The sequence below is a fragment of the Gymnogyps californianus genome, chromosome 5 (genome assembly GCF_018139145.2).
Source record: "Gymnogyps californianus isolate 813 chromosome 5, ASM1813914v2, whole genome shotgun sequence".
Classification (NCBI taxonomy): domain Eukaryota; kingdom Metazoa; phylum Chordata; class Aves; order Accipitriformes; family Cathartidae; genus Gymnogyps; species Gymnogyps californianus.
The window spans coordinates 30,693,574-30,718,392 of record NC_059475.1 but is presented as its reverse complement, the minus strand read 5'-3'; the positions used below and the strand labels follow the sequence as shown (position 1 = coordinate 30,718,392).

General features: G+C 34.6%; 1 protein-coding gene across 3 annotated transcripts in view; it reads left to right on the top strand.

Annotated features, from left to right (window-relative positions):
• The window catches only part of UBR1 (ubiquitin protein ligase E3 component n-recognin 1), a 65,649-nt gene that overhangs the window by 23,209 nt on the left and 17,621 nt on the right, over window positions 1-24,819 (top strand). For 2 of the 3 annotated variants that reach the window (XM_050896804.1, XM_050896805.1), the window contains exons 13-33: window positions 81-209; window positions 1,015-1,195; window positions 2,049-2,110; window positions 2,324-2,434; window positions 3,366-3,431; window positions 3,605-3,706; window positions 4,305-4,368; window positions 4,795-4,919; window positions 5,870-5,922; window positions 6,943-7,045; window positions 7,568-7,616; window positions 8,910-9,064; window positions 10,074-10,173; window positions 11,921-12,030; window positions 13,435-13,524; window positions 15,135-15,322; window positions 16,485-16,690; window positions 20,032-20,125; window positions 23,210-23,362; window positions 23,794-23,891; window positions 24,549-24,642. In XM_050896804.1, coding sequence (XP_050752761.1) covers window positions 81-209; window positions 1,015-1,195; window positions 2,049-2,110; window positions 2,324-2,434; window positions 3,366-3,431; window positions 3,605-3,706; window positions 4,305-4,368; window positions 4,795-4,919; window positions 5,870-5,922; window positions 6,943-7,045; window positions 7,568-7,616; window positions 8,910-9,064; window positions 10,074-10,173; window positions 11,921-12,030; window positions 13,435-13,524; window positions 15,135-15,322; window positions 16,485-16,690; window positions 20,032-20,125; window positions 23,210-23,362; window positions 23,794-23,891; window positions 24,549-24,642 — 2,333 coding nt within the window. The remainder of the gene's footprint in view (window positions 1-80; window positions 210-1,014; window positions 1,196-2,048; window positions 2,111-2,323; window positions 2,435-3,365; window positions 3,432-3,604; window positions 3,707-4,304; window positions 4,369-4,794; window positions 4,920-5,869; window positions 5,923-6,942; window positions 7,046-7,567; window positions 7,617-8,909; window positions 9,065-10,073; window positions 10,174-11,920; window positions 12,031-13,434; window positions 13,525-15,134; window positions 15,323-16,484; window positions 16,691-20,031; window positions 20,126-23,209; window positions 23,363-23,793; window positions 23,892-24,548; window positions 24,643-24,819) is intronic. The other variant, XM_050896803.1, reaches the window with a different exon arrangement.

The window sequence follows — 24,819 nt, the reverse complement described above, 5'->3', positions numbered from 1 at the left end:
ACTTGCTTATGGGATTTTGTGGTATTTTAAGCCTATGATCACTGATTTAGCTTAAGTATTTTGTGGCATCTCGATTTCAGGGAATGGAGGAGATAAAAAGACAGATTGGTCAGCACATTGAGGTGGACCCTGACTGGGAAGCAGCTATTGCTATACAGATGCAGCTCAAGAACATTCTTTTGATGTTCCAGGAGTGGTGTGCCTGTGATGTAAGTATATAAATTGCCTGGGATTCTTACATGCATGCCTTTTGTGAATATTCCTGAGTGCTTTTTAAAAAAGCTCACTATTGTTCGATACAGATCTCCACAAAAAATGAGTCTGAAAGAATTAATCTGTGGTGTGACAAAGAGAGAAGGGATCTCGGAAGAATATAATCTTCTAGCTGACAAAGCTGCACATGGTGTCAGGCAAATCATAAAGAGAAAATACTTCTCACAATTTAAGATTTTGAGAATTAGGTTCATGGTATCACTGTCAAATTTTAAGGTTTTGAAGCACATGGTGTTCATTTTTAGTTGCGAAAGTGGACTGCAGAAACTTTGCGCTAATTGGGTAATTGCACTGTAAGTAGTCTTAATCAGTGCTGGAGCTCATCCCTGTGCTGGGGGAAGGGAGGAAATTGTACAATTTATTAACTTAAAAGATATTTTGAAGTGGGTTTCTTGTCTTTTTTCAGTAGGGAGAGAAAGGAAGAACTACAGCAGTTCAGGAGCTTCTTGATCCAATTTGGGGTGCAAACTATGCAAAATATTAAAATACTGCAGCTTAAATAAGCACATAGATTTTAGAGCGTTTGACAGAGCAGCTTTTTTGAACAGAAGCATATTCTGAGTTGGCTTTAGTGGATGCTCTGCTGCTCCAGTCCAGTACTTCTCAGTATTAAGAAACAGAGTAGTAATTATATTGTGGATTTTTAGTAACTGTTTATGCTGTCAGAAGAAACAAGTGAGGAATTTTAGTGCATATCTATGATTTTTAAATATAACACTATGCATTTATTTTAAATTCTAGGAAGAGCTGTTGCTCAAGGCCTACAGCGAATGTCATAAAGCTGTGATGAGGTGCAGCACAAATGGCCGCTCACGGGAAAAGACAGTGTTTCACTTGTGTGGCCATACTCTGGAGAGCAGACCGTACAGAGTGTCTGCAGATCCTGTCAGCATACATTTACCGCTGTCTAGGACTCTTGCTGGTAGGTGGTGTGTTTTGTTTTGATTGCTATTTGAATTACGTTTATCATCCATCTCTATTTCTTTACTCTAGAAAGCATTTAGATTAAGTGATTCACAGATCAGTCATTCTCTAACTTTCTGACATTTTCATGATCAGGCAACCCTGTTCCCCAGATGTCCCACTAAGGGAAAGTTTTTCTCAAAAAAACATTTGCCATGGAGGTTGGAGGACATTTTTTAAACAGGAGAGAGATAAGAAAGTCAGGCGAGAAGGAAAAGTTTAATGTTTTAATGAGATCTTCAGTTTTCTGTGGACTATTTGAATTTATGTGGTTCTGTTTCTGTTTCTACCTGTTTTGCCTAAATGAATGTTCATTATTACTATATCTCGAATTTATTTTCCAGCCACATATATCTTAGGACTGTTAAAATGCTCCTCCTAAAAGACATATGTTTGCAGCATGCCAGGACAGATTTCCAGTCAGAATACAAAGGACCACAGCAGTGGGTGATCACCACTTTCTCTAGAATACAAATGAAATCATATGCTATTATTAAGCTGTAGATTCTTTATCACATCATTTGATACCAAGATACCATCTGTTAAGCCTTGTAGTCTTGAAATTCAGTTATTACTGACATATGATTTAAATGTGAAATTAAAATTTTGCTAATACTATTTAGCATCTCAATTTACATTGTTTTAATGAATTCGTTAAATGAATAGATTTATTCATAAAATAATGGATTGTAAGACTGGTAAGAACTGTTGTGATAATGTAGTAGATCTTCTGTCTTAAAAAAAAAAACAAACAAACCAAAACTTTACTGATTTTGATTTATTTTCTAATTTTTTTACTATTGGTTTTGTAGGTCTTCATGTACGATTAAGCAAGACTGGAACCATCTCAAGATTGCATGAATTTGTTTCTCCTGTAAGATCTTTTTTTTTCTTTTTTTTTTTTTTATACTCTGGGAAGGAAAAAGCCTAAAATTATATCCTGTAACTTTCATGGCACACACACAAGTTATTTTGCAGCTGTCTGTCTTTGTTTATTAGGACTTACACTTTTAAAATCACTGGCAGACTTACTCTTGCTTGATTTTTTTTTTCTTTTTTTTTTTTCTTCTTTTTTATTAAATTCTAGGAAGAATTTCAAGTGGAGCTGCTAGTAGAATATCCTTTGCGATGTCTTGTCTTGGTTGCTCAGGTTGCTGCAGAGATGTGGAGAAGGAATGGGCTCTCTCTGATAAGCCAGGTACTCCCTACAATATTCAGTAGTCAGTTGGTCCTAGTGGTGTATGCAAGTGTTTCTCAGTAATGCTCCCAGTGGTGGTTTCATCCAGTGCAGAAAGAGGTCATGGGGGTCACTCCTACACTAAATAGAAAGGTTTCTAGGTGGGAATTTAGATGACTTGGTTTTATTTCCAGCTTCATCGATGTCTTGCCTCCCCATATTAGACAAGTATTTTCATCTCTGTTATGACTGTTTCTGACTCTGTGAAATGGTATTAATGTTACTGACATCTACTGTAAACTACTTTCAGATCTGATAAAGAAATTACTGCATAAGTACTGTTGCTTATAACATAAAATGTTAGAAGAATCTCTTAGTGTATGGTAATCATTATACGCAAAAGTTAAACTATTTTAATCTCATACTAAACTTTTGAGTGCCATATAACTGGACATAACAAACATTTTATACCACTTGTGGGCTTTTTTTGTTGCAAGAGTAAAGGTAAAAGGAAGAGTCTACCCTTAAGTACTTGTATTTTGCCTGCTTTGGCTTCACTTTTTTTTTTTTTCTTTGACAGCAGAAATTTTCTGTGTTTACCTTTCACAGGACCCTTTGGTGAAGTCAAAGTAAATATTAGTAGCCCCCCGTAGAATTGTCTCTCTGAGAACTGGGGTAGGAGAAAGAGGATGTTTTGACTTTAATCAGTAGCAGCCATTAAAATTATGTTGTCTTGGAAGGGGGTATGAAGTAATACAGCAGAGACTTTCTCTGGATAGGTGAAAAAACATTTTTCACTTCCATCAAAGTACATGTTTGTTTTGAAAGAAACACTGGACATTCCCTTACTCAGTAAAGGTGCTGTACAGTTTAAAAAAGCCTCGGACATTAACTGGTGCACATTTGATAGTGCATTACTTCTCTACTTAAATTTTATTTTCCTATTTTTCAGGTATTCTATTATCAAGACGTTAAATGCAGAGAAGAGATGTATGATAAAGACATCATCATGCTCCAGGTATAATGTTCTGAACCATTGCTTGCTTGACTCAAAATTTTCATGGAATTTCTTTTAATTTTAATTAAATTTGTATGATTTTAAAGATTTTTCTTGGTAAAAGAGTATTTTTCATAATTAATGAAGAACTGTAATAGTAACTGATGTTCATATTAGTTTGGTTTTTTTGATAGATAGCTGCATCTCTTATGGATCCAAACCAGTTCCTCCTGCTGATACTGCAGAGGTATGAGCTTGCTGATGCTTTCAAAAAGATCAAGCCCACCAAAGATCAGGTAAGTGGCAAGTATTTCTGCTGATTAATTTGTTTGCTTTGAGTTTATGGAACATTAATAAGAAAAACTAGCTCCTGTTGATAACTGCATTTTTATGACCACACTAAAAGTCAGTCAACACAGGACCTAGTGGTTAGATAAATGATTTTGTATTCAGAATTTGTAGAGGCTTACTCAAAATTAGCAAACAGGTTTTGCCCTCTTTGCCCTTTATTTCATAGGGCATGTACCAAAATCCACGTAAATGACTTGTCTAAAATTTCTGTGTCTCTTAAGCCATATTATGTGTTCTTATTTTGACTGGAAGTTTCTTGGATTGTTGTGCTACTTCTTGAGGCTTGAACTTTCATGTAACTCTTCATTTGGGATACATTTTTAGCTGTTGGTTCTTTTCCTGCATGTGAATCTTGCACTTCAATTGCGGAATAATATCTCCTCTACAAGCGCAGGCATTTTTTCCAGCTTGTTAGAATGGAGATTTCTTGTTACAGTACAGTGTTTCAGTGGAGTAGTGTATCTGAAGGCTGAGCTCAGTGTCATTTGACAGGTTTTCCTGCTCGTTTTTTTTTTTTTAAACTGCTTTCTCTAATTCTTGTAGGATTTGATCAAACAATGTAACGTGTTAATAGAAGAGATGCTACAGATTCTCATCTATGTTGTGGGTAAGTTTCATTTCTCTCTGTTGTAGTAATGGTTTATTACAGTTTGACAAAACAGGCTTGATGACTTCCTTTAACATAGATGGTATGGAGAGGATAACTGGAGAATGCCTATTTTAAATAGATGGTTCAGTAACACAAGTATTTGTCAACTGGAAGCAACAGGGGTTGCATAGTGAAAAAAAGCTGTTAGATAACGTCATAATTGACTATTAAAGTGGAATATGAAGAGAAACTCCATCTCGGCCCATTTTGTTAGGAAGCTAGGCTAAAAGACATTTTTCCTCTCGGACACTTGGGATAGGTTTCTGGCAAATGCAAACTTATACTATGAAATATCCCAGCAATAGCATTACCTCTGTGCAAAATTCAGAATTGCTTTATAACTGTCATATTTGCCATTCTTCTCCTTTTGATTCACTCTGATAGGGGAAAGATATGTGCCTGGAGTGAGTAATGTGACAAAAGAAGATGTTATCATGAGAGAAATCATCCATCTGTTATGTATTGAACCAATGGCTCACAGTGCAATTACCAAGTCCTTGCCTGAAAATGTGAGTCCTGGTTTATTTACTTTTTTTCTTAATTTACTTTTTCTTGTTTTATGTCTTTTTCTTCTTTAGCTTCCATATCTTTATATGGAAGCATTTTATTTCTAATATACAGCTCAAATGTTGGTTTCAGAATTACAAAATAGCATGACAAAGGGCCTTACACACCTTACTGATGTAAAGGTAAATGTCATGGATTCAAGTATGGTCTAATCTGAAAAGGCTTGTATGGGGATTGTGCTTTTTGATGAAGAGGTGAAATTTCTTAGAATATGCAGCTGTAGTTCTCCTAGATTCAAAAAGAAAAGACTTAAAATTTATTTTCTCTTTTGGTCCTGTAGGACCATGCAGCTGGATTCCATTCTGCCCTGTTGTACCATCAATAAATTTGATCCTGTCACTTTGATCACTTAAACCTGTGCAGATCCATTGGAAGTCAAGTCTTGTACAGGTCTATTTGAAAGCACAGATTTCCCTGCCATTCTATTCCAACTGTTGAAAATTCAAGCAAAGGAGAGGGATGTGGATTAGAATTTATAGCCTGTGCAAGTTTTCAGGGCTTCAATGCAAAAAACCTTTGGTTTTATTGTAAATTAAATAGCCTGGAATATTATCAGAAACCAATAATGGGTGATCCACATTCACTGTTTTAAGAGACTAAAACTCTGTTTTAATGTCCACTGAGGTTGGGTAAGGCACTGCTCTGTTTCTGGAGATCAGCTCTATTATAAATAAAATTTTACATGATTAAATGAAAGTATTATCTGTCTCTGGTGCTTCCTTGTAACTTGTCAATTGTGAATATCTGCTTTCTGAATAACAGTGGGCAAAATATATTAATTCATGAATTAGGGAATTGATCTAAATCTGTATGTCTATTTTTGTTACACCTAGCATAATACTGAAGATATTTGAATCATTATATATTTATCCCAAACTAAATTTTTTACCAGGAGAACAATGAAACTGGCTTGGAGAATGTAATTGATAAAGTGGCTACATTTAAGTAAGTTCTTAATATTGTTTTATCAGTAGCTTGAACATGAAATAAGATCTCTTAGATTATATGGGTTAAACAAGCTGCACTGCTCAGTCTCTGTTCAGCTAATATTTTGCTGTCTTGAAATATATACACTTTCAAATACGCATAGGAAAGAAAAGTATGTGGAATATCCGAAGCTGCTGCTTCTCTCCTTTTACCTCCCTCTTTCTTCAAATTCAGTTTGAGGAGTCTCAGGGGTTTAGTAATCTCAAGTCGTAGTGGGAAAACCTTCAAAAGTTCATTTTATTTCAAAGATGGTTGGGAACCTTAACAATTCATTGTACCTTTGACAATCGCCACCTAATCATTGGTTTAGATGTTATTTAGTTGCTAACTTGCTGTAACTCTCAGATGGGAGTTAATTTTTTTTAACATATATATGCGCAAATATAGAACAATCAATTGTAGCAGTTGAGAAAAACTAGTTCAAATGTCTACTATTTTTGTCACAAAAATATCTTGTAATTTTAATTATTTTAGTATACCTTATTTTAAATTTCATGTGGCTCACTTGTTTATGTTTAATCAAGGGCAACTATAGGTGTACCTAGGAATTTTGCTTTGGGAATTTTATGGAAGGTTCAAAAAATCTCACTGGCTGGGAAGTAGCTGTTTGTATTATTTGTTTTGTACCTTGGTTAAAGAAAGTAATGAATTTTCTACAATAACATCCAATGTCTGAAATTCTAAGCCATAAAGTTAAAAAGAATTTACCTGTCAGAGGCTATATGGTGTGCTGTAGGTGGTATAGACTAGAAATATTTTGCTGCTGGGTAGGACTTACAGTAGTAAACAGTCTTGAAAATTAAAGACTGGTCACTGTACTCACTTTATGCTCTTTATACGTTAATGAAGCAACCATCACTATTCCATTTCTTATTAGCATTTCGTTAGAAAATAAATTGTGTTACTGGTTTGTTTACATTCAAAGATGTGCTGAACATACATTATTAATCTGTATGTCATGAAATATTTCTCTGTAAGGAAACCAGGTGTGTCTGGCCATGGAGTTTATGAACTGAAAGATGAATGCTTGAAGGAGTTCAATATGTTCTTTTATCACTATACTAAGACCCAGCACAGCAAGGTAAGCAGTGTAAGATTCATACTCAAAGGTTAAAAAATAGTACATACTTATCAATGTCTGAAGAATTTTGCTGAGTCAAAGGAATTAATGGAATCTAAAGAAACTGATTCAGTAAAGAGTATATGCAGCTAACTTCAAAACCAAACTTCTAATGAAGTTAAGATTGTTAATACAAATTGATGTGGTATGGTTTGCGTTAGTATTTTCCCTGTGGTGACTTCTGTATTAACTCTGTTAACTGTTTATGCTAAGAACAAAATATGATAAGAATTATATTTGAACTGGAAAACGCCAAACTTTGGTTTTATAACACTTATTGAGGAAGCAAGTATGTCCAATTATTTATCTCTACTACAAATTGAAATGCAAAATGCAATATTGTTAAACAGATTTCAGACAAGATTCTAGTTACACAACCAAATATTGACTATGTATGTGCCACATTTCTAGTTTAGGGTTTCTCATTGTTTCATTGTGTACTTCTGTAGAGATGCTGATATAAGAACACTACTTTTTCTGTAGGCTGAACATACACAAAAGAAAAGAAGAAAACAAGAAAACGGAGATGAAGGTAAAAATTTGAAACTGATGACTCAACAAATGTGATAATTCAGTAGTGTATGTAGTTGTGCATATAAAATGAGCTTTGGGAGACGCCTTGTGACTTAATTGTGGATAGTTGAGTTCATATTAAATTTGTTGTGATTTGTAGTAATTGTAATTAATTAGCGCCTGACATTTCTTTTCTCTTTTTTTCCTTTTTAACACAAAGACAGGAGTTTTGGAATTTTTAGTTTAATTTCCACATAGACAAATAAAAATGGCATAGTACCCATTGACAAAATGAACAGCTTAGAGTTTTTTATGGTGGAGTAACTAGGAGGCAAAAGTTTATTTTTTGTGAGTAGTTTCTCTAGCACAATGTTGAGACATAATAATGCCATGTAGAGAAGGTTGCCACAGGAGCTAGTGCTCGTATCCATTCTGTAAGCAGCTTGAGACTTAAGTTTTATAAATCAAAATTTTTATTTTTTAGAAGCTGCAAATACATATAACAATAAAACCTCATGTTTCTATTGTAACACAAATGTTATTTCCCTTTTGAGTTTACTTTTACCCATTCAAGTCACGAGCATTAATTGAGTTGATTTAAGGAAGACTTTGTAAGCTGAACGAAGAAGTACAATGAACAATTTAATAAGATCAACTATCACCTGCTTTTCTGAGTTGCAACAGATATAATTATTTTTCTCTTCCCAGATTGCCCTTCCAGTTGAATACCTTAATCTTTACTTTCTACTCTAAAGCATATTTTGATTTTTGTGTACAATTAGGGGCATTACAGCATTTCGTACCTAAGATGGTTAAAATTAATTCTGAGTAAATTTTATTTGCTTTGGGTTCCTTTCAGTTGAAAAACTGTGGAACTGAAAAAGAATACATTGGTATTGTCATTTAGGAGGGACACAGTTAAATCGGAAATCACATTCTCTTTGAAAAAAATCTAATTTCCTTCAGTTGTAAGTAACTCAGAAGATTATGACAGCTGGAAAATAATGAGGAAAAAACTATCTTTGGATGACTTTTGGTTTCTTCCTCCACTGCTATTTTATACAGTTGACAGACTTTCAATAGTACTTTCTTAAATTCCACACACACACCCCCCCCCCCCCCCCCCCTTCACTTTAGCAACTTAAAATGTTAGGCAACTGACTTAGGCGAACAGTTGTCTTGAGTGTGGCTTTATTAATTTAAAGGTCCAGTTGTTCTTTCACTGGCATTAGTATGTTTGTGCTCTATACTTTTTGCCTGCAATCTTTGAGATGCCAGTTTGTTAATATATTTGCACATCTCTGTTTTCTAGCGTTGCCACCCCCTCCTCCTCCAGACTTCAGTCCTGCATTCAGCAACGTGGTGAGGATTCTGAACTGTGACGTTATGATGCACATACTACGGACCATTCTTCAGAGAGCAGTAGAACTGGAAACCCACTTGTGGACTGAAGCTATGATCCAAATGGTATGGTTAGCTTTGGTCGTCTTCCTATGGGCATTCTTGTGTTGACCATGTTAACTGCTTATGATAAGATCAAAATGTGTAAAGATAAAGTTTATCTTTGAATTGTAAGAATTTACTTTTTGTCCCCAAACCTGTCTTTATAAATCCTACTGACAAAATATTTCTTATTTTTTATCTCCACTGTAAAATGGAAATGTGAAAAACAATGGTATTAAATTGGGAATATTCTTCAGTCTTCTATTTTGCTTTCCCCCCTGTGTTGCCTCATCACTGAAGCTGTTTCAGTATGTAATTCTCCTTACCTCATCTTTTTTCTTGAAACTTCATGTGCCAATAAGTAATTCTTTGATCATCTTAAAGAAATTGGAGTTGCTTCATCTTGTAAGCTGCAAAGTCTCCAAATACGTAAATGTCTTTGGGGCCTCAGTCATGAAATAATGTAATTTTGTAAGTATTGAAACATTTCATTTTACCACAGTGACTTTATGCTTTAAAAAAAAAAGGAATTACTAACATTGTTGAATTTTAGTGTTGTGGGGGTTTTTTTGGTGTGGGGTGGTTTGTGGTGGGTTTTTTGTTTTTTGTTTTTTTTTTTTTTAATGTTTATAGGATTAGGACCTATCTGACTGGTTGAATTAGTCAGTTTTGTTAATTAGAGCGCATAGATTGTTTAATTGCCTTGCCTTACATGCTAGTCTTTGGATTATGGAATTAACCAAATATTCATAGATTTGTATCAGCAAAATTACAACATTCATATGTTACTAACGTAAAGTGTGTCCAAGTTTATTAATTCCAGTGCAAGTAATATGCAGGAAAACTATATTGTGCATTGTTATTTTACTTTCCATGTACAATCTCTGCACTCTTTCTCATTTCTGTGTTTTATTACGGATATAATCAGCATACAGTACAGAACTATATTAAGCATCCTTATTTTATATGCCAGTTTTCCAGACCTCTAACAATGAACGAGTTTTACTATTATTCTCTTTTTTTTTTTTTTTAGGTGCTTCATCTCCTTTCTTTAGGGTTATTAGAAGAGAAGCAGCAGTTACAGAAGTCTCCAGAAGAAGAAGTAACCTTTGATTTTTATCACAAAGCAACACGTATGTTTCATTTTCTTTAAAAGGGCAGAGTAAATTAGGCTAAGTTGATTTTGTAAGGACAAAAATAAACTAGAAGAAAGTATTCAGTGGTTTTAGTCAGAAAGGATTTACTTTTTGCTATAGAATTAAAACCTGATTTTTTTTTTTTTTTTTTTTTTTTTAAATAATCAAGAAACCAGATTTGGACTAGCTTCCTTTGTTCCCAGTTGCCAGATATGTTGAAAAGGACATGTGCTTCTCTTCTTGGGAAAGAAATGGAAAAGTAATACTAGTGTTAGATAACTGAAAATGGTTCTTCCTTCACAAGAACATTTTTGAAATGGAAACTAAGAACTCCTTGAAAAGTGACAGTGAATTTAAGTGAACTGTCTCCATCTTTTGTACTCCTGAGCTGTACAATTATTGATTTACCTGCAAGTTAAAGTCTTTTACTATGGTAGTGATAATAGAAGCAAAACTTAGTGGCTATGAAATGTACTTTTTTTCTTTTTCTTTACTTTTCCAAATCCCTACAGAGCACTTCCTAATCTTACATTCAAGACTAGTGAGTGGGAGTTGGAATCTACATTTTCTAAATAATCTTCCATCTTATCTAGAGTTTCTGCTTCATTGTGTAAGAATAAATTTAAAAAAATTCCATTGTCAAGCTAAACATAATTGTCACTTGAGAGATGAAATAGAGATAAGAATTATAAAGTAAAATCATAGAATCATAGAATTGTTTAGGTTGGAAAAGACCTTTAAGATCATAGAGTCCAGCCATTAACCTAGCACTGCCAAGTCCAGCACTAAACCATGTCCCTAAGCACCACATCTACATGTCTTTTAAATACCTCCTACATAAATAAGTAAATACATAAAGCTGCTGAGCTGCCTTTATTTAGTTTTTCAAAAAAGTTGTGTAAAGAGGTGTCACTGAGTTTGAAAAACACTCCCATTTCACTTTTATTTTTAATTTTTTCTTATTGTTGAGCAAGAAGTATTATCATCACACTGAACATATTTCTGTTTAAGAAGCTTCATGTCAACTATAGGAATACACTAAAAGTAATTACAATTGAGATGTTAGAGAACTCTTTGCGAGCTTTAGTTTTGCATAACCAGAAAAACCAAAGCCCCATTTATACATAAGGGATGCAAAAATAATCAGTATTTTTGTAGGAAAACTCTTGTTGACAAGTGATTTAAAAATAAATAAATACTTTTTTTTGGTAATGGATTTGTCTCACTTCTAAAAACGTGTGAATTAATTTCAAATGGAAAATGCTGCAAAATTAATATAATTGAAGAGAATGGTCTCAATTTTAAAGCATGCCTGTGTTAGAGAATGGCCTAGAACATTATGAACTGTTACCAAGGTGTGAGGAAGCAAATAATTACTGTAATTATAATAGTTTTTGTGATAGAAATAAACTTGTGCACACTGAGCTGTTAGCAAACTTATGTAAGCTATAAGAGCTTTACTGCTTCTTCTTGAAGCAAAAGGCAATTCTGGTTTTCTCTGTACTTCCGCTCTTGGAAGTCGCAAAAATTATTGATCTACAAGGGGGAAAGATGATGCTACATTTAACTGGAATAAACAGATGAAATTAAGACAGAAATGTAACTGCACAGGTTGTGTTCATGTATGTGTGTTATATAATTAGCAATATTTTAAGGCATGTCCATGGTTGTAAATACATTAAAATGTTGAGGTGTTTTTTTCCCTGAAGACCCATGCTCTTCTATTTTTCTCTCCTTTGTGAAGGAATGGGAAGCTCGGCCTTGAATGCTGTGAACGTGTTAATGCTTCTGGAAAAATTGAAGAGAGTTCCTCAGTTAGAGGCACAGAAGGACACAGTCAATTGGATACTGCAGGTACACAAAGTGGAGATAAGTATGATCTGATTTTAGTAATTCAGAAAGCTTTTATGAAAGATGTTATGATTCCTACATATAACTCAGCGTTTACAGCTGCAATGATTTCTTGAGAAGCTTAATCTATTGGAACATTTTTTCTCCCCAGACGAGATGGTTTCTCGAATACTGTGTTAACACTTACAAGTCATTGTACTTGCTATTGCTACTTTCAAGTATTGGGTCAATTTTTGCTTAGATAACTCATGCCAGTAATGACATTTTTATACGTAGACTTTATTCATCATACTTCTGTTGCAAAATAACAGCAAGTGACAAATAAAAGTTTATTATTTGGGAAAGCATTTTAGAGGCTGCTTGTATTAAGACTTGAGTGATACGGATCTGACTAATGGCCACATTGTACGTTTGACCTGTGGAATTTTTCCATCCAACTCCCTGCCATTACCCAGTAAGAGATGGTGTCCTGGTTTCGGCTGGGATAGAGTTAATTTTCTTCTTAGTAGCTGGTACAGTGTGTTTTGGATTTAGTGTGAGAATAATGTTGACAGATGGGAAAAACTTCTAGAGCTGTGACACCTTCTCTAAAGTAGGAGGCTGCTGCTTCTGCTTAGCAGGAGTACTACTGTCCTGTTCCATTTTGGGCTTCTTGTTTTAGGTGGCAAACATAGAAGACAGTGCTCTTGGAAAAGAGGGTAAGAATCCATAGTAGGGTTCCAAAACTATCCTCAGCTACTAAAATTGGACTATCCTGGTACATTAGGGAGGCAGGTTTGAAAGATTTTTTTGAGAAGTTATTCTTGTAAAATACTAAGGGCAAAAGTAAAAATGTACTTTAAAAAAATATATTTAACTTTTTAACAATATGTATAGTAAATGTAGAATATTTAATATAATCAAAACTTCAAGGTGCTTATTAAAGTAAAGATAGCTGGAGAAAGTAGTAAATGAAAATTGAAGGCTCAGTTTTAACTAATTGGGCATATGCTGGAAAGCTTTCTGTTCCAGATGTATAGGTTTTTGCATGATTTTAGTGACTATTTCCATGGGATGATCCACATCTCGCCTACTTGAAATAAGCTAGCAGTCTCTGTCCATTCTTCTGATGTACAGATGCTTTAGTTGCTTAGCAGTATTAGTGCTAGAAGGCTGGAAAATTTGGAAGAATTTTACTTCATACTGAGCAGTGCTTGTCAGGTTTAGGATGCAGACACAGCAGTGTTACAGGAGTGCGCATATGGTCTCAGTTAGATGTTTTTGTTATTTAGGAGTATGGCAGTTGGTTTCATCCATTTGAAAATCTGAAAATAACGTGAAACTAAATATCAAGAGCTTTAATCCTGTCTATATTGTAATAAGAGCCAAGTTGCATTTTATTTTTAACATCTAAGTCTCTATTCCTAGATGTTTGACACAGTGAAAAGATTGAGAGAAAAATCTAGTTTGACAACAGTAACAGCTACATCGGGCTCAGAAGCTACAAAAGGTGATGAGGTAATAATAAAAAAAAAAGTTCAATGGAAGCCTTGTATTTAATGTTTTGAATGTCTGTTTTCAGAAAGGTGCCTAAATTTATTGTTACCCGAAATGATAATTTTTAAAATATTAATTTCTGATATATTGCCTACAAATAGGATTTAGATTCCAAGATTAATATTTTTAATAAATGAAATTTATGCTAAGCATGTTTTATGGAATTATCAGCCGCTAATGTGGTTTTGGTTGTACTTCCAGGTTAAGTGAAACAACTGAGGGGGGTGAAGAAGTAATTTGTGTTCATTTCTCCATTCCTTATCTTTATGATTTGACCACCTTTTCTATTATGTTGTCATTGTGCAATAATTAGAAATACAAATCCACTTAAAATTATGTCTTGTAATTTATGTGACCTACCAAGAGGTTAATCTGCTTTGCCTTGATTGTATAAAGACATCAGGCTTAGGTGATTATTCTGTCTGTGTATCAGTCTCTACCGCCTTCCCTCAAAATAACTTTTGAATCCAGTGGTTTAATGACATGGAGATTTCAAAGATTACTGCAGTCCCATGACGTGGTTTTTTTTTTTTTTTAAATTGGCAGTTGAATAGAAAAGAAGAATCTAATTGCCCTTAGACAGTATGCAAAGACAGGCCAGTTTGCTCTTATGCATTCTGTTTGGCAACAGCTTGCTGCCAAACAATCTCTTGGCTAGTCATTGTGTGCATAGCTCTAAACTTATCACAGCATATGCTGGGTTTCTTTTTTGAGAAAGGTGTCATATGATATCTCGTAAGGTAAGGGAACAAAATACAAAAGTCAGTAACAAATGAGACTCTTACAGTTCCACTACTTGTGGAGCAATTTGTTGTTGTTTCATTTCCTCAAAAAGTAATGGTATTGTGAATGGAAGCAATGTATATAGTGTTGAATTTGTGCCTTTAGTAATTGAATAAGAGGAATTGGGTTCTATATGTTTTAATTAAGTCTACCTGTGTTTTTTGAATTCTACATTTCCAAAGCATATGAATACTTTGTTTATAGTTTTTGAAAACATGATAGATGAGGAAATAGTGGAAGAAGAATAGTTTTCCAGTCTACAATAAAGAAGAACAGGGGAAAATACAACCCTCAGATGCATAAAATGCTGCCACAAAAATGTGGGAACAATTTGTTTGCTGTGTCGTCCATATCCGTTCAAGATAAAATTTTCTTAAATTCCTGTAAGGGAGATACTGAATACTTAGTAGGGGTTACGCTTACGGGGAGAATAACAAAACACTGGAGGAGGCCTGTGATGTTCACCTCACTAAAGTTTCTTAAGAACAGACAAGTACCTAATTAAAATGGATCAGGTATTATTGATCCTGTCTTTGGGCAAGGGATTGTACTAGTGACCTTTTGTGGAACCCTCAAAATCTTTTTCTTCTGACTAGGTTAATGAACCTAGTCAACACTTAAGATTTTAGTTTTATGTTTTTCAGATAGTTAACTTTTTTTTTTGTCATTAAAGTGTCAGTTAAGGAATTTGATATCAGTGGTTAGAATGCGTATACTCAGGGAAAGATTCTTCTCATTTTTTCATGTTCTCTGTTGCCTGTGATTTCTTTATTCTCTTTTATTGTAAGACACAGAGCAGTCAGGATAAAGAGAAAGCTGAGCGGAAGAGAAAGGCAGAAGCAGCTAGGTTGCACCGTCAGAAGATAATGGCCCAGATGTCTGCACTGCAGAGGAATTTCATTGAAACCCATAAGCTCCTATATGAAAACACATTGGAGGCACAGGGGAAAGAAGATGCTATTATGGAGGAAGAAAGGTAAGAAAAAACAGACATCCAGAGTTCTGGTGGGAAGAGTTCATTACCTGCTACATAAGTTCATTATGCTACATAAAAATTTTGAAAGTATGTTCAAGGGACAGATTGTGTCATCCAGTCAGCAAACTTGTGTCTCTATTTACTTTTAAGTCATCCTCTGTTACAGAATTATATGTAAACTAGCATGTGTATGCTAATGTAAGAACAGTGGACTCGCTTTGTAGAGCAGCATAAGATAAACAATAAGAAAATTAATTATTTCTTCAAATGGTGGATACTTATATTGCTTAACATTTGAAAAAATGTCAACTCAGCAGCTTTCTAATGACAACACTGTAATTTTGGAGGTGACAGTCTACCTTATAGGAAAACTTAAGTATTTAATTTGGGAAGAATCTGAAAGCCAACATGCTTTAAGGTTAAGTTGCAATGAAAAAAATATGCTTCTTGTAGCTCAAGTCACTGATATTTCTGTTCATTAGTTTTTAAAATCTAATTTCATGCTGAAGATGTTTGGTTTATATTAGTTATAATTTTGTTGGTATGCATTGCTACTGTTCTAGAAATGCTTCAACAGTATAGTATACCTAATACAACTCACCGTTTTGGTCTAATTGGGGCTGCACAAAACTAATCAGGAAAATAGAGATATCTGCTGGGAAAAAAGTACAGATCACTTCTCTGTGCTTTAATCTTTAATAAATCATGTTCTATAAATCACTGTTGAACTCTGGAATAAGGAATATTTAAAAAAATGTATGGAAACTTATTGTGTCACAAAGCATTGAATTAAGGTAGTGGCATTCATTTTCAGTATGTTTTCTTCAAGAATGGGAAACAATTTTAATATGTCTGTAAGATTAAAATGTATTTGATCCAATCTACATTGAATACAGCTTTCTGAATTTCCTGCTGTCTGAATCCATTTCATTGTGTTACTCTATGTTAGCTGGCTTCCACTTTCGATTTTTAAAGAATACTGCATTTTAGTGAGGATCGAGGTGTTTCTTCATTGTTTGGTTGTCATTTGGTTTTGTAAAGTACTTTGGTATAAAACCAGAAATGTTAGCAGTGTATGACATTTTTAGATGCCTGGAAGAATAAGTTTGTTTAGAAAAAGCCATCTGATTATTTTCTATCTGTGTCACTTATGGTCTTACAGCATGTCTTCAGCAATTGATTACTCCAAAATTGTTTTGGGTCCCAAACGAGGTCCCTCTGTTGCTGAGAAAGAAGTTCTGACCTGTATTCTTTGTCAGGAGGAGCAGGAAGTAAAGTTGGAAAGCGCTGCCATGGTATTATCTGCCTGTGTCCAGAAGTCAACTGCCTTAACTCAGAACAGGAGCAGAATTCTTGAACTCCCAGGGGGTATGCAATTTTTCTTTTAGACTACAAGCAGTTCTGTACCTAGAGCTCATACCCTTTGAACCTAATTAAACTCTGTATTCAGTCAGATTGCTAAATGGCTTACCCTACTTAATAAAAAGAAAGTGAAAAATTTTAAATTGTTCTAAAATCCATGCTTTAAAACTTAAAAGTGAGAAGTGTACGAAGATTTTGATTTGTCCCTGGGAAATCAGAAAATGCTTTAATCTCACAAGAAGATTTTATAAAACTTAGAGATTTGGTAGGAGTGGTCACTCTGGAAAAAATCGGAGAATGTTAACAGTTCCTGTTTATTCAAGTACAGCAGCAAACTTTCCCAACATGGAGGAAATACATGAACATTATCAGAGGCCAATATGGCAGCCTCAGGAGGGTTTGTTTTTTGGTTTTGTTTGTTTGTTTGTTTTGGGTTTTTTGTTTTGTTTTGTTTTCCCCCATGTCCAGGAAGTAATAAAAACAGGAACATAAAAAAATAGAAAAGTGAAAGCAAGGATCATATGATATCATCTGATGAACGAAAAAAAAATGAATACAAGATGATAATACAAACACAAGAGTTAAACTTGCATAATAGGATATTGGTAGCAGGAAACACAAAGACCAACCAGGATTTTTTTTAAGTAACAGTTGATTGAACATGAGAAAGATTTTGGTCAGTTACTTAAGGGAAAGAAAGAAAATAGAGGGAAAAGGGAAAACTTAAGTACTCATTGGCTTTTTTGCTCTCTTTCTGAAAAAGAAAATTAATAATAATTCAAGATCAGATGCTTGATGGCTGTTAATTTTAACAAGAGAGAAATACAGTCCAGAATAGGATAAGAAAATTTGAAACAATATCTAGATAACTTCAGGGTATTCACCTTGGCGATTATTAAAGTAATATTGAAAGTACTATCAGAACCATTGTCTTCAGTATAATCTTTAATTATTTTTTAAAATGCATAGAATATAGTTGAGAGCTCAGAAGGCTAAGAAGGGCAAACAAGTATTTGTCTAAAAAACCCACCAAAAAAACAGAAGTGAAATGAGAAGATACTAAAAATTTGAGTATTCTATCCAGCCTGGATGCCCAGAAGTATGTTGAATGATAGTAATTATTGTTAGTTGATAAGACAATATAAAAAAACAAAGACAGACAATAAAGCTGTAAGAAATGTCAAAAATGGATTTGTCAAGAAAGGAACTTAGTAAGCTGCCCTAATTCTTTCACCAGGATAACTGGTTTTGTGGGTAAGGAGAAGGTAAGCTAGTTTATTCTCATGTTTATTAGAATTTTTGGCTCTGTCCTACTTGATACACAGCCTAGGCAAATGTTGTTTAGGTGAAATCACCCCAAGTTGGATATACATCTCATCATAAAACTACTAGTTTGATTCAAGCACACTATAATATTAAGTAATAATTTAAAATTAAGTGATCATTTTTTCCCTGTAAATTGAATTATATTTAACACAGATAAAAATTTAAATAGCTGTTATCTATTAAATATTTATTAATCAATATACATTCTCTATGTATCTGCCCATATCTTACTATAAATCTGAGTCAATCATTTTTTCAAATCCTGCTTATTCAAGCTAATATATAAGGAATAAGGATACAGTGTTGAAAGATAATAAAATTGGAGATCTGTAAGTGCTCTCAAGATTGCTTCTAGTTTGTTGCCTTTGCATGGCAAGGATGTTACAACTTGTAGTTAAGACTCCTACTTATTTTCAAATATGTTTTTTTTCTATTTTATAACAGGGTATTGTTGGTTTGTGGTCAGCTCGTAAAGCAAAATGAACCCTATGTCCTATTTTTTTTAATGACACTACTGTCTAGCAAATAGCTTTAAATTCTGTGTTTGTGCAGTTCGTTATTCCTGCTTTAGTTTAGAAGTATACTCTTGAATGTTATCAAATAGAATTCTGAAGCAAAGGGAAGTTCAGCATTGTTTCTTATTTCTCCAGGTTATTACCCTATTCTCCATCATGCTTGCAAACCTTTACCAAGTTGTTTCACTTAAGATGTTTTGTGTTTCCTCCTCTGGGTCATTAACAAATACTGAATAGTCCTAGACCCAGGACAGACTTCTACAGAATCCTGTTTGATCCATTTTTCTTTTTAAGTGAACTACTGATAATGGCAATTTTGAGCCAGCTGTATGGCATTTTTATCTAGGCCATGTACTAATTATATCCATACTTTTTGCTCTCTTCTGTGGTACTCTGAAGTACAAATTATATCCTATGCTCTTGTAGTCAGATACACTTGTAAGCTTTCTGCAGTGACATGTTAGGCTATTGAAATAATTGAAAAAAGAAAGGAATGAAATTCCTTTTCCTAAAGCCACTTCTAGATATTATTTATAGCACTTGCTCTCTACTGCATGGTCCTCTGCAGCTCATCAGTTAGAAGTAGGCCTGTAAGAGCTTTTTTTCTTTGAAGATCTAAATAAATGGAAAAATGCTTGTTCCCACAGCAGAAGTGCAGATAGTGGCAAATTAGTGTTACACCAAGGTTCACTTTCTTATTTCATTTTCCATTTGATTTAGAGCAGCTTCAGCTGCTGTCAAATAGAATTATATTTTCAGTGCAGTTTGGGTGCTAGGTTTTTTTGTGGGTTTTTTCTGTTCTTTTTCATTTTGTCAAATTCAGCTGTATGTGTTCAAAATCATAAACAGTCTACCAGATGAGGTTTGGAGGACTGCTGTTGTTCAGTTCAGTATTATTTGGATATCTTTAAGGGGAAAATGGAATCTCACTTTGAATGCATATGCAGCACAAAGACACCACTACATTCTGATAATGTTTTTGCTGTTAAGAATTATGCAAGATTAGTGAAAGATAGACTTGACTTTGTTATTCAGCAGTGCTGTTCACGTCAGTGGTTGAAAATATACAGGATTAGTTGGAGAAATGCCTAATCTTTCTTGTCCTTAGTAGTTTCATTTTCCTTCATTTAAAAATACAATAACAAATACATTAAAAACTTCAGTGATAGCAAATCCAACCACAGAGCTATTCCAGTACTGAAGAACCCTTTTCTTTTTTTTTTTTCCTTTTTTAACCAATTTACTACTGCTTTTGGATTTTGTCGTCTTTTTCATCATAATTAGTGGAAAGCCTTCAGTAGTTTAAGTGGGCTCTGTCTTGTGATTACTTTGCTGGATTATTGGTCTGGAAAAGCTAGCCAAATGGGATGTTAATGTGACTGTGCGAACTGTGGGAAAATAAAATCTGAAGGCTTGTGTTCTGTGTATACTGTTCATTTCTGTTCATGCTGATGGGAAGTTGCATTATGGTTCTTTCAGTAACTTCTTTTTGCTGTGTCTTTCTAGATACACTAGATCCTCTCTTCATGCACCCTGACTTACCTTGTGGGACCCACACAGGAAGCTGTGGTCATGTGATGCATGCAGCCTGCTGGCAGAAGTAAGGGATGTGTCTTTGCAGCCTTTTAATGTTGTTGGTTTTTTTTCATTAATCTATTTTCCAAAACATCTAAGTGCACACTGAAAACACAGTACAGTAAGTGGATATTTAATTAAGGAGTCAAAACTATTTGTACCCATCTGAAAATGAAATATGGCACAAGAAGTTTTGACCTGATGAAGAAAATCATCATCAGAAGTTTTTAGTGCCTTCTATGACCCAAAGAAGAATCCCCAAGGAGTTACTAATTTATGCAAATAAAACCAATGGGGTAAAATTGGTCAAGAGTAAGAAACCATATCTAGTAGGTTTATTTTGAGCAATCCAATGAGAACCAGTAGGAATCTTCCAGGTGAGTGTTCTATAGCAACAGTACTTTGACTCTGAAAGTCTGTCACCAGGTCAGTACTTAAAGGATGAAGCTGACTTATTCCAGTGAGTCTTTAGATGAGAATCTGGCATTTAGAATAGAATATGAGTGGTTAAATCTACCAATATTTCTTTCCCACTCCTCACCCCTCCCCTATTGGTGAACAAACTCTTAATAAGAAGTAAGAGGGAAGAATTGATACAGTGCTTAAAAACTTTACTAGATTTCTATTGTTTGGGGGAGCCCACAATTTAGACTGTGTTGGATTAGAATGCAACCTGAAATATTAAAAGACCAAGTTACTTAGCTTGCAGGATATAGTCATCCTGGTTGCAGCAACATTTGTAGGATTACAGAGAGCAAAGCTAATGCTCTGTGCATTTGACTCCACATAGGTCTGGCAAGTTTAAACAAGATAAATAGTGTGAAATAATAATAGACGTAATCCCACTGAAGTGTCATCAACAGATAAAGAGAGTTGGGTCATGCAGTTGCAAGCTACATTATATTGTTTTATGATATAAACAATCTCTTGAGGTTTGTTCTTCGTACTTGTGCCATTTTACTTTAAAAAAAATCTGACTAAACTTATAGTGCTTATAATTTACTTTTCTATATGTGTGGTTTTTTGTTTGGTTTGTTTTGTTTTTAACAATAAGACATCAGTGCAGAATAAATAGGTGCACACACTTAAAATGATACGGAAGTATGTTCCTTGAGTATAATACATCTGCTCTTGGCAGATCCATCTACATCTGCGTAGATCTAAGTAGTGCAACATTGGAGCTCAGTTGCCTTGCTCTTTTTAAGAAAAGATGACTTGCTGTATGGGTAAATGGGATTAAAATGGACAACAGGCTCTTCTCATACGGGATGGCACAGAAGGTTTGAGTATAGTCTTTTATTTGTTACATAACAGATATTCTAATTTACTAATATTCCTCCAAACGATGCCTGCCACACCCTTCTAGAGTATCCGTGCAGCCTAAAAATACTGCAAAATACTCTCTAAAACAGTACGAGTTCAAATGAATGGAATATCTTTGTAGTTGCCATGTATGAGGAAGAGGAGTTGCTTGCAAAAACATAGTTGTTTGAATGTGGGAAAATAAATGTATGTTTTTATTGATTGTCACAGAATACTTTCCTAAATATTTTGTAATCATTAGAACTTCTGCAGGTGCCCCCGCATACACACTTTCTCTTATTACATAAATGGGACTTTAAATCATACATCTTAAGGGAAAAAATAAAGCAAAAAAAAAAAAAATCTAGTTATTACCTTAGTGCGGAAGTTAGATAATTTCATATCTGTCTTTAAGATCCTACATACCCAGTCTGAACATTAGTACTGAATTTAGTTGCTTGTATCCAGGCAAGAAGATTTGAATGTTGGATCTTTTTGTTCCTGATAATATGTCGTGGTTTAACCCCAGTCAGCAACTAAGCACCACGCAGCCGCTTCCCCCTTCCCCCTCCCAGTGGGGTGAGGAGGAGGAAAGGAAAAAAAAAAAAGTAAAACTCGTGGGTTGAGATGAGAACAGTTTAATAACTAAAGTAAAATATAATACTAACAATAGTAATAATGAAATAATATAATAATAATAGTAATGAAAAGGAATATAACAAAAAAAGGAAGTGGGGGGGGGAGAAAAAAACCAGTGATGCACAATGCAATTGCTCACCACCCGCTGACCGATGCCCAGTTAGTTCCCGAGCCACGATCCGCGCCGCCCGGCCAACTCCCCCCTGTTTATATACTGGGCATGACGTTCCATGGTATGGAATACCCCTTTGGCTAGTTCAGGTCAGCTGCCCCGGCTCTGCTCCCTCCCAGCTTCTTGCACACCTGCTTGCTGGCAGAGCATGGGAAACTGAAAAGTCCTTGGCTTAAGATAAGCACTACTTAGCAACAACTAAAACCTCAGAGTGTTATCAACATCATTCTCACACTAAATCCAAAACACAGCACTGTACCAGCTATTAAGAACAGAGTTAACTCTGTCCTAGCCGAAACCAGGACATAATACCACTGAGACATTAATGAAATTTGGAAGCTTACTGCATCCACTGAGAGGGCAAAATTACAATGAAACGTGTAAAAAGATCATCGTTATTTCTTAGTTTCCTTTTGAGTTTAAAATAGCTCGAGTGCGATATTGTAATATAAATTATCCTCTCTTCCTGTTAAAAGGAGGCTACAGTTTCATTGTCTAGTCATGAGGCTCAGGCGTTGCCATGAATAGCTGATTATTCATTCATGAAATGTTACTAGTAGTTTTTCCTAAAATGAAATAAAAATATGTACATTCCCTGTTTCAAACTTACCATAATGAGTTGCATATGAGAGATATTAGATACAATGTTTCATTGTTTTGAAGATGATGTGAGAGAAGAGTAGAAAACTTAAGGACTGCTTGTCTGTAAAAATGTTAATGAAATTTAAAACGATCTTAAAAGCAAGGAAAAGTTGCCGTCATTTTTGCATGAGTGGTGTACCATGCATTTCTGCATGAGTTCATCTATGTGCTCAAAGGTTTTACTTTATTTTCACATCCAAGCACGTGAAAGAATTATAAATCAAAGGAAAAGAGGAGTTTGTTGGCTTGGATAGGTATTTGCTAGATAATAACACTTTTAATTACTTGAACATTTGTTTTCATGTCACATTTGAGCCATTCTGCTTTCTAGTAATTTCCTTTTCAATGTTGTAGGTACTTTGAAGCCATGCAGCTGAACTTTCGACAACGTCTGCATGTTGAACAGATATTTGACTTGGAGAATGGAGAGTATCTTTGTCCACTTTGCAAATCTCTGTGCAATACTGTGATTCCTATTGTTCCATTGCAGGCTCAAAAAATTAACAGGTGAATTACCAGATTGCATAGCCCTTAATTTAAAAAAAAAAAAAAAAAAAAAGAAAAAAATTATTTTGGGGCTGGTTGGCCTTTCAAATTTTTGGAAGGAAGACTTGGGTTGACCTTCCTAATCTGTATAAAAAAAACTGCATATCTCCTTATTGACTATTCAGCCAAATATACTGCTTTTGGCAGTAATTTTTTTTTTAAAGCATTTTTGGATTGGCTGTTTTTTGGAGCTGATATCAAATGAGAAAGTACGTAGATCTAGTATTTAGCCTAACACTTCATTTTGTACTGTTTGCTCAAAATTTACAAAGCCAGAAAAACTGTGCAAATACTGAGTTAATGTGTTTTGATCTCAGTGTGTCCTCTGTTTTTAAAGATGAGGTGATTCTTTGAGTGTTAAAGTAAAACCTGCTTTCTGTTCCTGTTTTCAGTGAGGATGCAGAGGCAGTAGCTCAAATTCTGTCCCTGGCTAAGTGGCTGGAGATTATCATAGTCAGGATATCGGGCTACAGTGTGAAAAATGCTAAAGGTTTGTTATTTTAATTTTGAAGCTCTTTTGTGGGATATCTAATATGCCAGTACATATTGTAACTAATACCAACAGAAAACTTCAAATAAAGAATACATTTTGCTGTCAATCAAGACAGTATCAAATAAAGCTGGGGATAAAGTCATGGCCCTTTCTGAGCTGATGTCTTGATTTCACAGTGCCCTCACCAATTTTCTGGTTTCTGCTAAATTCTTTCCATCTTCCCTGTAGAAGAAAATTATGTACACTTGGAGAGGATAGTCACCAACTAACACTCAGAGTTAATTAAACTTCTGTATTGACTGTGATGTAGTAAAAAAGAGAAAAATTAAATTAAAAGGGCCAAAATAAAAACATGTATGAGTGTTTAGAAAACAGAAGGTACAGAGAATCAACATATTCCTTGCACTCTTACAATGCAGGAAAGTTCTCTTTCCTCACCAGCAAAGCACTGCTTTTAATCCTTATATTTCTGCGGATAGAAGAAAATGTTACTTAATGAGGAGGGTTAGAAGACAGTCTGGCTGGTGAGGTCTGTTTTCAATTGTTTTCAAACCAGTTTAAAATAAAAAGAAGTTTCACTTCTGTTAAACTGCTGTAAAAACTGTAACAACTTCTTTGTTTTTTAATGCGGATCTAATTTTTTTTTTCTGGAAGGAGAGAAACAAAATCTTCCAGCTTTCGCCAACAAGGGAATGGGGAACTCTGCTTTGGAATTCCATTCCATCCTTAGTTTTGGAGTTCAGTCCTCGTAAGTGTTACTGGAAGTGCTCTCTGCATTATGTTAATTCTCCCTAAAATACCTAGGTATACTTCAAGATTTGTATTGAAGGAAAGGCATATGATTTGTTTGGTCTGAGTATGGGCTTACTTAGACTTTTCCTTAAGCACTCACTGAATATCAGATCTATACAGAGCTAGACAGACC